The following is a 16,222-nucleotide window of genomic DNA, read 5'->3' as shown; positions in this document are numbered from 1 at the left end:
AACTACGCTAGAAGAGGCCTGAATTCTAGAAGAAAATTATTATTCATAAGAACAATGCACTTGCCCACATAGGTGCTTTGGCAATGAGAAAACTGAGGGATTTGTTAAAATCGTTGAAACATCAACCCTATTCGCCAGATTTGAAACATTCAGATTTCCATCTAATCTAATTCTAAAGAAATGTATTGCTGGAAAAAAAATTGAGTTCAATTAAGAGGATATGACCGTAGATAGGTATTTAGCAGACCTTCCAGAATTGCATTTCAGAATTGTGTTTTACTCACTGGAAAAAATATTGACAAAGTGAATTAACCGAAAAGGGAACTACATAGAACAGTAAATGCAGTTTTGAGATTTAAAAAAAGTGTGATTTTTATTGCCAGGCAGATAACTTTTTACCTGTACATCTTTTCCTATTTCGAAAAAAAAAATTATACTCTATTAATTTTAACGAATCTTTATTATAAGTGTGCACTGTATTTACAAACATAGCTAATCAATCGTCTGATGATTTACTTTGTTAAGGTTCAAATTGATTTGTTCTATGAGTTTTTGTTCCAAATATCAATTAGAGAAATGTCTTTCTGAACATTACTAAGTTAAAATCCGAACTCTGATAGGTCATAACAGGAAGTCATAGGTCTTAATTAAAAAAAAAAAAAAAAAAAACTATTATGTGTCGATGTACGAGAGTAGGTAAGTAAGTATCTGCAATTATTTTTTTCATTTATTACCACATGCGTGCAATGTGTTTATTAATATCATTTTCAACATAGTCACCCTGTTTTTCAGTGCATCTGCTCCACCATTCTACGAGTTTCCAATATCCTCTACAAGAAAGGTTTTGCCTGCACAGTTAGCTGCGAATGCACAGCTCACTCATCTGTTGATCGGAGCTGAATCGACGGCATCTGAGAGCATCTTTAAGTGGTCCGAACAGATAAAAATCAGACGGGGCGAGATTGCGACTTACGCAGGATGCGCAGTGTCTGAAGAGTTTGAACGATGTGGGCGGCGGTATGTGGAAGTGCATTGTCATGCAATACAATAATGCTTTCCGACAATCGACCCCTGCGTTTATTGTGAATTACAGACCAAACCTTGGTTACCAGTATATCACTGTGCTTTTTTAAAAATATTTATTGTTGACCACTTTTTCGGTAATGTTCCAAGATTGGCTCTTGTGAGTCTTAAAACACTGTGAGCATCACTTTCCCTACAGAAGGTTGACTCACGAATTTCTTCTTGACAGTAGATCCGGTGTGCTTTCATTCCATGCTCTAGCTTTTGCTCTCTTGTTCAAAGTGATAAATGTACATTTCATCTACTGTGATGATTCGCCTGAGAAACGCTTCACCTTCGTCAGCGTAACGGTCCTAAAGGTGCTGACAGATTTTCACACGGTTTCGCTTGTGGTCTTCATTGAATTTATTTTCGCAACCCATCACGCACAGACTTTGTGAAAGTTGAGCCTATTATGCATGATGTCATGTGCAGAACTATGATTAATCTGCATATGGATTGCTACTTCATCAATAGTCACTCGTCTATTATTCAGAATCAAGCCATGGACTAGTTCAATAATGTCATCAGTTCTTGCTGTAGCTGGACGCCCTACTGTTTAATCATTGTTGACGCTCGTTCGAACACTTTTGAGCAGTTTAATTTGCTGCTAAACACTTCACTGTAGCAATACGTTATCCCCTATTGTACTGAAAGTCTTCTCTGAATTTCCACTCCGAGTACACCTGCAGATCACAAAAGAAACAGATGACAGAACGCTGTTCTTTGGTGCACGCAGAGAGTAGCATATTTACTTAGCAACAACGCAAAACGGAACGATATGATAACGCTGCAACCCACCACAGGCGAAAAAACTATAACACTTGGCGTCTGGTGAGCACACAATGCCATAGAGCCAACCTGAAAAGAAATTAAAAAAATATGGTACTTACTTATTGACTTACCCCCGTATATCAATATGCTAAGATTAATTGGATGAGTTAACATGAGGACATACGATATATATACTGTCCTAGTCACGGACGCTGATCCTGGAGGGGCCGAGGGGGCCCGGCCCTCCCCAAAGCTCATGTGCGCCCCCTTATTGTATTTAAGAATATACAATATTTGGCATAATTTGAAAGTATTTTATCGTAAAATCCTCATATATTCCTTCTGCATCTGATTGACCCCCCCCCCCCAATTTACATAGAAATCGGCGCCCTTGGCCCTAGTTATATTGATTTTTAAAAAATCAAACGAAAGACGAAAAGGAGAATAGGTTTCTAAAATATTAGAAAACATGCCAGTTTTTAAAATACATTTTGTCATTTATAACTCTTTCACACCTGAACATTAATCAAGTGCATCTTCTTTTTTTTTTTTTTTTTTCTAGTGAAAAAACAGCTTGTTTTATGGAATGGCCAGATGGATCGTCCCTTACGTCCAGATTGGAATTTTTGTAAGTATAAAATTTCTATTGATAACATTGGGTAGGATGTAGAACGTAGTCTAGAAGAAGATATCGATAAAGTTGTTTTACATTTCAGACATTGTCAACGTGATTATCTTGCTTTACCATTGTATATAACTGTTTGCATTACTTTTGTGCTCGTTTGTGGTAGCAGAGTACCAAACGCGCATGATCTCGAGATTCATTTCTGCTAGGGGTAGCTCTCTCAGGTAAAATCCCCGACCAGTGTTTCCAAGCTCCTCTTAAAAAAAAACGTCATTTTTTACTTTATTCCCCTACTTCCTCTGTTGTGTCTTTTCTACTCTCTTTCTTTCTTTCTTTCTTTCTCCCCATTTTCCATTGTTTCATTGTTTCTGTCTCTCTCTCTCTCTGCTAATTTCGTTCCTCAAGTAGAAGAGATATGGTCAATCTACACTTTTAGTAAAGTGCCTGAAACTTCACAGGCATATTGTCCCATTTCAAAAAACCTGGATGATAAAAAGAAATGTAAAACTCCAACTACCAACCAACCTACTTGCTTTCCGTTTATAAATCAGACGGATTTTCCCCCTTTGTTTAACATTGTATGTATGATATAATGTTATTGTATCTATTTAGAAATCAACGCAGTTTAACATGCAGTAATGCGCTAAGATTTTGCAAATAGAAAAAAAAAAAACTCACCATCCTTGAAACTGCAGGATTTTCAATGTCAAAGACAGATATGTTCAGCTTATCATTTTGAAATTGAATCTGAAAGACATCGTACCAATATCAAGAAAGTTATTTCCATGTTCATAATACAGCCAATGTCAAAGGTCTTCATGTTTGGTTACATTTTTTTTTCTCCTCGAAGCCTGACATTACAACATACTGAAATATCAATGACATTATACTGGTACAATGATGTAGTTGAAACCATTAATTGAAGAACTCAATAATTAAAGAAATCAAAAAGATTCCTTCTCGACAAACAAAATCTGTTAATAGATTATACCTACTTCAATCACTATCATTATTATTTACCAAATTCAGATTATTTTATTCTCCTTTTGCATTCTTCTTATCTCATCTAAAGGTCTTTGATCACACTAAGCACTCTTCCCGTCCCTCCAATGTCAGTTACTTTGCTGAAGTGAAATTACTAAAATAATAATAATAATAATAATAATAATAATAATAATAATAATAATAATAATAATAATAATAATAATAATAAAAATCTGAAGACAGCTGTAGATCCATAAAACTATACAGCAGATATGCATGATATTCCCAAATAAAGCATAAGAAACAAAGATCACCTTTATATTGTTACATTGACTATCATCGCCATCATCATAGTCAATGTCATGTTGACAATGATGTTCTATCGAGCCATATACCTACCGATCGTATTGCTTTAGTGAGAGCACCTCCAAGTCGTCGAAATCTTTTCCAATCTTTATGCTTTCATGACGTTTGCAGATTTTAATTGGTTATATGTTTGAAATTCCAATTATGTTACATTGAGAAATGTGGATCTCTTTGGCTGTCATGGAACTGCCTTGTGGATAAGCGGCCCGCGTACGCGCCTTTGGCGTTGGAGACCCGGGTTTGATTACCATCGGAATCTCATGTGGTTTGGATTCGACGGTCAGCTATAGGTTCACGTTTCATGTGGCCTCGCTGCTGAAAGGGATGCTAAACTAAAAAAATCTAATCAAATCAAATCTTTGTCAGTCATTTCCAACTCTGGATGGCCTTTGCTATCTGTTTGCTACTCACCTGCTCAGAGAATCCTAAAGAACAAAGATGTAACTTGATGTTAATACAAGATAGTGGTAAAATTCAAACAAAGCATTTGACAGTGTTCGATGGTTCTCGTTAGTGTTAGTGTTACTCATGAGACGAGAAGTACGTTTTTACATTCGAGACGAGACGAGAAGCAAGACATTTCTCATTCTCGTTCCTGGCACGAGAAATTTCTCAAGTCTTGTAGATAGTAGTGATTCACTCAGGTGTTAGATCTCGAACACTGCTCATAGTATAAAAGCTATAAATTGATAAAGGGATTGTTATATAGACAATGAGGATCATTTATCAACGTTTAAAGATACTCAAGGAATTATACAATATACTACAATAATATATAAAGTTAAAATGCTGTTATATCATCCCTTCATGAACCTCTCTCGTAACGAGGGTAGATTCTTATAACTTTTAGATGAAGATAAGAAAGAAAGTCATGAATTTTTTATATATATATATAAGCCTACAAAATGGCACTAAACAAGACTTTTACACAATTTACGAGACAAGTCGATGGGAGAAAACCTTATTCCTCGTCTCATGGATAACATTACTATACATGAATTAATGCGTACACTTTTTTCAACATTTCCTGATCGCATTCTCCTGCCTCATTCCGTTCCCTGTTTTCCTCAATGTGCTTCTGCTTTAGTCAAATTGTAAAAGCTCAGTCCTACGTCACACATCAGAAATGACTTACTGTTCGTCTTATCGAACTATCAGTAAACCAGGAATCAAGATATCACATATCATCTTTAAAATATGGTGGGCATTGCCTTGCGGAAAATACTCACCTTTCAATAACCGGTTTCAACGGTCATCATTGGAGATATTTCGAATACTCCAAATAAACTGTGCACTATATTTTATCGAATTTCTAGTAACTTTTACATAGTTGCTACCAGAAAATGGTTTTCTATATATGAAAATTCGCAACATTGGGAAGCTTTTATTAGCTTTTACAACATTATTCATGATACATCCTTGCAACATCAAACATCTTGCATCCTTTTTTGAAAAGTTGAATGAAGGCACGTACTAAATTTTATTAAAATCGAATAAGCTTTACGAGAATCATAGCGAAACAGACATGCAAACACAAATTCTGTTTGAGTCAAATGGTAGAAACTCGTTACGGTAGCTTGAATTACGTGTATATTTAGTTTGGTATGTAAATTTATTTCTATAGTTTATTAATGCAAGAAAATATGTAGAACACTATTAGTTTTGAACTAGAATTATACCTGCTGCCTATATTATCTTTGCAAAAAAAAAAAAAAAAAAAAAAGGTAAGAAAAATCAAATAGGATTAAACCAAATTTAAAATTGTAATGCGGTACATTTATAGCTATTTCTTCTACGAAAAAAGAAAAAGTGTACTTCTTGAAGATTCAAACAAGAACCAGCAGACTTGTAGGTAAAATATACTCACCATTCCAGATATTCAAGTGCTGCACTGCTGCGAGAAATTTGAAACATTCAAGTGATTTTTATATTTCCATTGAGTGCAACATATAACAGTTTTTTTCTTTCCCTTGTATGATACACTATTGTGTTCTATGTTGCGTGAACTGCATTTGCGAATGTAGTATATTTTTTCTCAATCGAGATTCACAACTTTAGAAGTTTTAATAGTCAATCAAATACTTACGTGAATTGATTTTCAAAATCCTTCCATTACTACCATGGTCAAAGTATACTATCCTGCAAACAAACAAAGCAGAATTATCTGTTTTATTGTAACAGATAATACCTATCTTGAACTAAGGGTCTATCATCTCACTTTTACTAAAATGACTGTTCTAAGAGGAAGAGGGGATTTATTATCTCATGCCAAAAGTAGATTATTTCATGATCTCTCATATTAGGAGGTGAAACTTGATGTATAAACTCCTTATTAAAAAGAAACGGAAACGTTCTCCGAAGTTTTCAAAAAATCCGCTTTTAAGGGAAAGAAAAGGACAATATCTGATTTTTAAATCAATACATCAAAAATTAAATCACTGTTGTCCATCTCATAATTCATGGGGAAATAGATGATACGTTTGAAATATTTTTTTAAAATTGAGTTAATAGTTTATTCAGCCCGCGTAAACACCCTCACGCCGTCACTGGACTCCTCGAAGATTTTTTATTCATCAATTTTAATACTTAAAAGAAAAATAACACTGGGGAACAACATCTTTATTGCATTGATACCAACACCTCGTTTATCCTAATCTGGGTGTGCTGATTTCAAATATGATCTTCGTTTCCGTATGTAACCTCTAAATTTTTTGCAATTCAATATTTTGTGTTTTTCACTATAATATCAATTTATGAAATTTATACATTTTACAACTGGAGCTTGTCGCATTGTGGAGCAATGCACTTTAAGCAATCTGGTAATATAGTTTCTAAATAGGACTGAAAGAAACACATTTGCAAAAAAAAAAAAAAAATCATTTTATATATTCAGAAAATAGTGTAAATGCATTATAGTATGCAAAATATATATTGAAATATGCAAAATAAATGCATTTGTGTCCGGACATTACACATGCGCACACTATGTACATGAATAGAAGTATTTACGCTGAAATTAACATACATGTCTGACTACGAAGCACGTCTATTATACAAAGGTGATATTAAGCCTGCAAAATTGAAGAATATACATTAAAAATTGGAACTATGCCACATTTCAGTGGTATTATGTTAGAACCCAATGTAGTAGTTTACAAATGTAAATTTAAAGCATTTACTTAAGAATGACACATTAGACCACATAAGCACCACATGTATTAGAAAAATGATGATATTACTCATTTGAAGTTCATAAACTGGTATGCAATGCAGATCAGATATATTTCAATACGATAGTGTTTGTCTGTGGTAATTACACACACTCTAACATCTAATATAGAAGTATATTTAAGGCCTTTTCTTTGAGAATAACATATGTATCTAGACACACGACACAGTAATATACCGTAAAAACGCATATGAAATCATGGAAAGTTCAAACACTTTCTATTCAGGCAAAACGTTGCGCTAGTATTTCTTGCGCTTATGGGGAATCATGGGGCACTCTTGTTTGATAATCTTGCTGTAATTTGTCAACATATTTTTGTCCCATCGCCCTTGATAACACTCTTCCACCGTCTTCAGGTCTCGATGGAAACTCTTTCCCTGTTCATCATTACAAGCTTCAAGGTTCTCAGGGAATTGATCAAAGTGACTGTATAGGAAATGAATCTTCACACTTATATTGCACCAAAGATCGCGAAAAGACGATAACATTCTCTTAAGCAGCACTTCATAGATATCTGAATTTTTCTTGCCTAGAAAGTTTTCTGATAACTTCGACGAAAGACAGCCTTGCTGCCTATTCGTTGTAGTTCATCTTGGCAAATTCCTCATCACACAAAAGAACACGAATTTGAGATCCATCGAGCACTCCTGCTTTGACCTTCTCGTACAACAAAGCAAGAAATTCAGAAATAAGGTACTGAGAGGAGTCACCATCAGTATTTAGTGTCTTCATGAACTGTTTCATCAAGGCAAGCTTGATGTGAAGTGGGGGGAAATGATTCTATCTCGGCTGACAATGAGTTCATTCACAATGCTTGGCATTCCTACTTTTGGAGTGTCACGGATAGGCCATACTTTTTGTGTTCAGTGCTGTTCTCGAGTTCGGCTGTCCAACATATATAGATAGCACGGATACTTCGTGAAATCTTTTTCTTCTCCAAGCAGAAAGTTGACCATTTTCAGATCAATACAAATGATCCAGTTATGCTCCTCGTACTTGAATAATTCAATTGCAAGTTTAATATTATTATGTTCTTCTCGCAAATGCACCGAATGATCAATTGGATCCGATCCGTAAGCATTGCCGTTGTACAAAAGATCACACTTGAGAATGCGTTTCGAACTGTTGATAAATAATCTCCATTCTGTTGGACTACGAGGAAACGCCTAATTCAGTTAGAAAACTTGGAATATCATGGCAGCAAACAAAGTTATTTTCTGAAAAATAGTCTACAAACTCTTTTCTCGCTTTCAGAAATACGACATTCGTGCCAAATGATGCAACAGATATTTTCCCTCAGTCTAAAAGCTAATAGCTCAACAGCTTTCTTGGAGGGATCGAAATCGCGCAATAAGTAATTCAATTCAGGTTGAATGAACTGCTGAGGTGTAGATGGTTGTTTAGTGTTAGATGAGTCTTTGGATTTCAGAGCCGTTTCTTAACACACTTTATCACAAGCCCTGCGATCCCCGTCTCTTTCACTTTCTTCATCTTCGGAAGACCCGAAATCATTAAAAACTGGAACCGGGATATCATCCGAGTGAGGGATCGGTCGAATTGCTGGCGGGATACTCGGATAGAAAATAGAATGTCGGTTTTTCTTGTCAATACTCTTCGTATTGACCATGCAAAAACAGTCACTTAGATGGTCGTTCGGTACTCGCCGAACCATTGGAACTCTGAAAGCCATACCCTTTCACTTTCCTTTTGTCTAATCACGTAACGTTTCCTCACAATTATGGCACACAATATGAGAAGCCCATTTTGTGTCTTGGTCCCCAAGGGAAATTTGAAAATACGTTCTGTAGGCACGCCTAACAAACGATGTTATATGTGTCTTTGGCGGGGAAGTATGTAGCGGCCACATACATAACAAAATACGTCATGTTTATTTACTCAATTGTGTCTACTTGAAGAAAACATGATGTAGTTTGAAATACAGAGCATATTAGAAAAAAAAACATCAATATTATGAATATGTGGCTCTGTTAGAGTAGGTTTAAGTAAAAACAAATGCAAATTAAAATGGACCATTTGTTTCTCTATAAAATACGGAAGTTTCAAATTGCATGGAAACTATAACATGTACAGGGAAACGGATTTTAGATTTTGAGTCAGTGGGCAAAAACATATAGAAACAGTTGAAAAATCTCATGCTACAGAAAACTTGTTTAAAAATGTTCCCCGCTGTAATTATTCCTCGGGTTTCTGTAGGTAGTGGAAGAGTTCACCGATAAGACATCACAAAACTATAGCATGGAAAGATATACTGATGACATCAAGCTTTCGTAGTTTCACGAAAACAGTTGAAAACATATATTAGAATACTGAAATTTTTACGATCATGAACAGGGAAAACTAAAGAAATACAACGAAAGCTTCTAGAAATAACATTTATCAAACAATGTATTAATATCAAATAGGTTAAACAACATCAAATCCGGTTGCAAAACAATTAATATATCTACAATATTGTAATCAAAATTTTCTGTCCCTCTCTCTCTCTCTCTCTCTCTCTCTCTGTTTCTAATCTTGAATTTGACTCGATATTTGTAACAACGTAATCTCAAATTACGAAAAATGTTGAATGTGCCAAACTACTCGAATAACAAATATTTTAACCAATATTTCAATTCTAGACTATAAGTATATGCGTCGTATTTCAACAAGGTATTCCAATTGTACATATAGTTCGATCGATACTTTTAATATATGAAAATAATCAGCGCAGCAGAAAGAGTTGATACTTGAAAAATTCTCAAGGGCGGAATTTCTAGAGTTCTAATTAGTCAGTATTCAACACAAATCTCGAATAGCGTAATGTGATTTCATTGAGAATAAAATACAATTAATGTAAGTTAAATGTGAGGCAAATTGATAGAGCATGTCTCATACACATGCAAGTAATCAAATATCGAATATGTAATATTAACTCAATAACTAATTTCTCATAGTATTTTGTTTTCAGTCAGAAAATAAAATCTAGTTAGTCCTCATAAATTAACAATAGAAATAAAGTATTGCAACAAGTCAAATATCAAGCTTTCAATTAAAAGCAAAAGCTGGAGTCTACTTGCGTGTTCAATTTAAAATAATTTCTCTTTATAGTTGTTTTATAGCATCACCGAATATGATTGAACAAATAGGAATGGAATCAAATTCACAATCCAGATAGTTTGAATACATACAAAACTGAACATTGAACATTGAGATGAGAATAAACAAAAAGTAAATTATGACAGTACTCTCATTTTGGTATTCGACTGATTGGAAAGCTCCGCTACCATGTACGTACAATGGCCATATGAAACTTTTAATAAAGCAGGGGAGCACCATTGAAAGGAAAATATACTTATTCAAAATTCTCGCAGACAAATCGACACCAATACATAACGATCCATTCCATGAACGGCAATTTAACCTTCCAGCTATAATCTGTGTATGTATTGATACTTGCAAGCGTGCCCTTTAAACGCACGTATAACTTTAGCAGTAGCAACAAATTACTTGTAGCAGTAGAAACAGCAAGTGGTACAGCTACATCGGGTCTTTTGTCATGTCAATATTAGTAAAATGCGTATCCTAAGGAGTAGAGGGGCTTCAAAATTAATGTAAAAAAATAAAATTCCAAATAGCATTTCAAGATAGGAAAATGAAACTCTGTGTATAAGCTCATTCTTTAAAAATAAACGAATATTTATCGAAGCTTTTCGCGTTCAAGGTGGGGTAGAAGTCATTTGAAATCACATTTCCCACATATTTAAAAAGACGTTGTCTGTATCATCACGAGAAAACTGCTTCATTAATGTTTATGAACATAACATGTTTTCGAGCCGTCGTCTTAACATGTCACTTTTATTAAACTGAATGTTCTTAGGAAGGAGGAAAAGCTCAAAATGTATGTGAAAAATAGGGTATCTTACTTGCTTCGTAAATTAGAAGATAGAACTCGGAATATGCATGTGTATATTGCTTACTAAAAATACGTTGTCACGTGTCCCAGCGTTCTTCAAAGTTTCCCTTCTAAAGAGGAAAGAGCACAACTTCTATGTCCATATTTTGATTTCCCATTTTGTATACAGAAAATGGCCAAAGTGAGGTAACAGTTGAACCGTTTAAACATGAATATTTCAATATAGGCTTAGTTAACACTTGGGTCCACCTGGGATTTTATACTTCGATTGAAATGCATATCCTAAAGGGCGAAGGGGTTTAATTATAGCTTTCAAATATTCTTTATCGACCGTTCATTTCAGTTTTTAAATTATATAATAAGAAAAATTATCCAAAGATTTTTACACGCGAAAGAGTACAAAGATATCCTTCAATTGATAGTTTTCAAGATGTACTTTGAAAATACTTTTTTAAAATTAGTCTATTGGTTTCGTGGATCATCTGCCCTCAATCCAATGGAAAATCTATGAGAAACAGTTACTAAAACCTACAGGACAATTAACCTGAAAACTCATCGAGAAGAGCTGAAGATCTATGGGAGCTAGTTTTTAATGCTAGGGAAGAAGTGCCTCAAGGACACCAATATGTCGCCAGCTTAGTTAACTCTACACTAAGGCGATTAAGAATCATAATAAAAGTTAATGGGGACTACACAAGATATTAATCTTGAATAAAATCACAGCAATCACAGAAAGCTCTTTATAGAGCTCCTTAATTGTATATATTTCTCCTGTAACTTGACTTCAATTGAGACTTACAAATTCCAGGCGAATTTCTATAAAATATAACGATGATTTGCTAGCAATAAACTCAATGTTTCTCGTGGGCAAGTGGTTTGTGTTCTTGCTTTGAAAGCAATAGATCTAGATTCGATTCAATGTGAGGTACGTTTTCGTTTTTACTAACAAATAATTTTTGTTTCTAAATCTTTCACTTAGTATGGGAAATATTTGAAATGACGACACAACAAGGAATAAGGAGAGTAAGAATCTGCCAATGTCTGTTACAAAATACGTTGAAACCCATGCCATCAACTAAAATAAATATAATACAGGTATAAAGAAAAGAAAAAGTAGCTCATACTAGTGAACAATAAAAATGTAAAGCAAATTAATACAAGTACACTAAAGAATGATGGTAATAAACGCAAAGTTATGAGGAAAAAGATCAAGAACAAAGAAGCTACATTGGCACAAATATATATCTTTTTTACTTACATACTTGTTAGTTATTTGAAAGCGAAAACCTTAATAAATTATAAAATATATCACTGTTATAAAATTTCGCCAACATATATACATATTTACTAAGAAAACTACATGTATGCCCTTGACCAGAAAGCAGTATAGATGACTTACTGGAATCTCTGCTCTTTGGAAGAGGAAAATAGGTTTATGCACAATATTTGGGAGTTATAATTGAATACCTTTTCTCCACTTTAGGATACTGTTTGAATTGAAATGAAATTATAGAAACCCAGTTCGGTCGAAGTTTAACTAACTACTTTCCAAATTTCCTCTGAAACAGTTCAAACGCTTAACCGTGATAGTAAAGAGAGAAGTCGTTAATTTCGTATTTATATATTGAGAAAATAATAAAATTGCCACTTTCTGCTCTTTTCTTTAGAAGCGGAATTTCTTAAATGCTGGACACGTCTACTTGTTTTTATAAGGCAGTTCCTCTTTATGTGCCCAAAAGTGTATCACTAGTGTAATCCCTTTTCTCATCAGCATGTTTCATCGACCGCAAAACTTGTCGCATGTTTTTGTTAATTGTTATCCTCAATGGTGATGGTGATCGGTACTCGTTTCTTGATCAACATTTCATTTTACTTAGATTCTTTGTTTTCAAATAACAACTTACTGTCCATTTCCAGGAAAGCATTAAATAATCAATACAATATGTTTATCGAAAATTTGATCATTATCAGAAACATTATTGTTAAACGTTTGTTTGAGGATGTAATATATTAACTCACTGCCTATGGATAATTTCAAATCCTAAACAGAAGCTCTCCTTTGAGTTATGTTATAGTTAAACAATTTCCTTAAAATATGGACTGCATTAATAACTTCGGGGATAAGTTATTTCAACTGTAAATGTACATGTAATTATTAAGTCTAACAAAGAGGAAGGGTATATTACGCTTCATAAAAACTACACACCTTTTCTGAAATTACTTACTTTTGAACTACTTCCTTTCTTCGCCACCTCACACTAGCAGGAGTTACTAATACAAAATCCCGTTCGTGTTTGCGAATTATCGTCGTTTTGATTATCCGGAAGTTGCTAGTTATATGTGTATTATTTCTTGCGACTAATAATGTCAACACCAATGGAGTGACTGTCTCTATCCTGATTATTATAATTCTCGCAGATACAATTCCGTGGACCTTCTATTCGCTGTTTGCAAATAAATGCGTATATTAAAATCAAACTTGTGGAACTTTAAAATGAATGATCGGCTTTCGTTTGAGAAACTACCACAATTCTTAGATTACGTTTTATCTTTATAATTTTCAAAAATTATAGTATAATTCTCCCTAAATAACTATATAACTTTAGAAATTTCAAACTCAATTGAGAAATACAGAAATTCGATGTTTCTCAGATTCAGTCTGCAACAGTTTGAGCTTCCAATGTATTTCAATAGATAAACAATTTTATAAAGCTAATCTATAACCAATATTCCAAAATCTTATACACATACAGGATGGACTATTTCTCTTGATACTGCATGCTGAGTTTTAAACTAATATATTAAAAAAGGCTTAAATTTTTCACGATGGAAAGATCAACAGGAAACATTGTTTGACATACTAACATCGACAAGGGTTAACAATATTACTAACCAGCATAAAGTTCTTTCTTTTTCCAATTATATGGCACTATATCTGATATATCATTGGCTAGTTTAAATCTACATATTAAGCAAAACCTTACAATATCACACTTATTATTGAGTTATAAACTTAGGGCCCTAAAGTATCGTAAATATCTTAAATTTGAAAGCCTTTACAACCCTTGTAATGCCAATGGGACAGACCAGGTAATGCACATCGAAAGTACCCTAGAGTCGAATACTATAATCATGAGATTACAGATTTCGAATGTGATTAAGAAAAAGTTACAATGGATCGATTTTTCGAAAGATTCTATCTCAAGAAACTGATAAATATCCGATCTGTAGATAATTTTTCAATGGACATAAAGATCCCAATGACGTTTACAACATGTTTTATTTATCAAATCATTTAGAAAACATGGGTAGAAATAATTATACTGCTTAAAATTACGTATTAATAACATTTGTGAGAAACCTTTAAAGGATTATTGCGTACATTTGCTCCTATAACACTACAGCAATATTTCTTGGTAGTTACGATTATATGTTCTCGCTATTACATAAGTATTTAACGAGTGTTGAAAATAGTTTGAGATATCAAATTGGTGTAAATAGCATTATGATCCTTGCGTGAACTGAAAATTGGTTATGCGGCGTTAGCTATGCTGTAGTATTCTTAGTTTTTAACATTAAATACTGAATTCAGGATTGAAAGTTTTCATTTAATATGCAATAATCTAACACAGTGATATTTGAAAAATATAACTTTATGTTAGGTTGAAAACACTGTCAATCTGATGGTATTGCAGAGTATTTCAGACAATGTTCTTCCTGTCGATATTTGTTTCGTACAAAATTTTAGCTTTTATTTTCTATTAGTTTAATTCTAGATATATGTCCCATTTTCTGTAATGTGTTTAATCTTTCTGAAGAATTCTATATTCAAAACTACTTCGAACTAAGCAGAAAATTTCTTGTTTATCTCATTATTAAAATCAATGCAGTTATTAAATTCATTCTAACAACAAACTATGAACAATATGCAATGAAAAAGAATTCTACTAAAGAAATATTCAACAATATATCTACATTAATTCCATTTATTGCACAGACCTAAAAAGTTCTACTATTTAATCAAAAGACGGAATTTTCTAGTTATTTTTCTCTTTGAAATATGCAATCGTGTCAACTTCATTTATCCATTTATAGCTGTATATATATATATATATATATCGATGTTTTTCACAAAAAAATAACTTTTGTCAAATATTATTCTTAATTAATATGTTATCATAGTTTACCAATAGATAAAATTTCAACAGACTAATTCATCAAAAGCAATTTGTCAAAAGATAATTGCCAACAAGCAAAATCAATTCAAACATAACAAAAATACTGTAAATAAATGAAAGAATCTTTTAAATGATTTGATGCACAGCTCGAAAATTTAATTACCATTTATTAATGCTTTCCTGCTGTAATTTGACTATAAATAGGTTATTCAAATTATCTTTAATGCAATAAAAATACCAAGGTAAATTCAATGACTCAAATGGAAACCACAATTCCCTTCAGCAAATCAAATAAGAATTATAGTACTTCTAGTGCAAATCAAATTTACTATTTAATAAAATATATTTTCTTTATTTGCTACAACTAAAATTGATGAAAAGAAATGAAATATTTCAGTTTTACGTAGCATGGATGTGTCGTGTAGGCTAAGAGAGCTGGTGATGATGAGAATGAAGTGGTGGAGTGAAAAAAGTAGGGGAAAGGAAGCAACTAAAGAAAATTCACTTACACGATGTTTGTCCACCAAAAAGCCTAGGCATGGACACGAGCGATTTCGAGTGAGTTTTCATTGAAACTCGACTCGACTCGAAAGAGACATCTTTAAGCTCTATCCCAGAACTCGGCTCGAAAAATTTCATCCAACTCGACTCGAAACTCGACTCGAATTTGATCGAATCGATCCAAATGCTGTGTGTAGTTTCAAGTACTTTCTTCAAGCATCCTACATAGACAATATAATTATTACAAAGGACACTACTACTACTACTACTATATTATTATTATTATTATTATTATTATTATTATTATTATTATTATTATTATTATTATTATTATACCTCCCAACATGGAGTTATCATTTTAGGGAATTTTCGTACACCCTGTATAATATCATATAACAATGTCAGATAAGATGTAGAAGTTGTAGTGGTGGAAATTGAGATTTATTTCTTTTTCATAATATTAGAGGTAGGATTAGGGTAGGAAGTGTTTAGAATAGTTAGGATTTATTTTGCATGTATTAAATATATTTTGTTCTTTTCTGCCTTGATTTCTTATATTTCTTAAAGATTTTAACATATTTCTCTTCATT

The 16,222-nt window shown here is 33.2% G+C and overlaps 1 protein-coding gene across 1 annotated transcript in view; it reads left to right on the top strand.

Moving 5' to 3' along the window:
* The window catches only part of LOC145678744 (tachykinin-like peptides receptor 86C), a gene marked incomplete in the record, with an annotated part of 805,565 nt that overhangs the window by 652,119 nt on the left and 137,224 nt on the right, over positions 1–16,222 (top strand). Inside the window, 1 exon segment of the mRNA XM_081749208.1 lies at positions 2,399–2,464. Coding sequence (XP_081605334.1) covers positions 2,399–2,464 — 66 coding nt within the window.

Source organism: Thermobia domestica, chromosome 1 (genome assembly GCF_964235325.1).
Source record: "Thermobia domestica chromosome 1, izTheDome1.hap1.1, whole genome shotgun sequence".
In the NCBI taxonomy this organism is placed as follows: Eukaryota; Metazoa; Arthropoda; class Insecta; order Zygentoma; family Lepismatidae; genus Thermobia; species Thermobia domestica.
The sequence above is the reverse complement of the archived record's forward strand: the minus strand, read 5'-3'. Positions and strand labels throughout refer to the sequence as shown.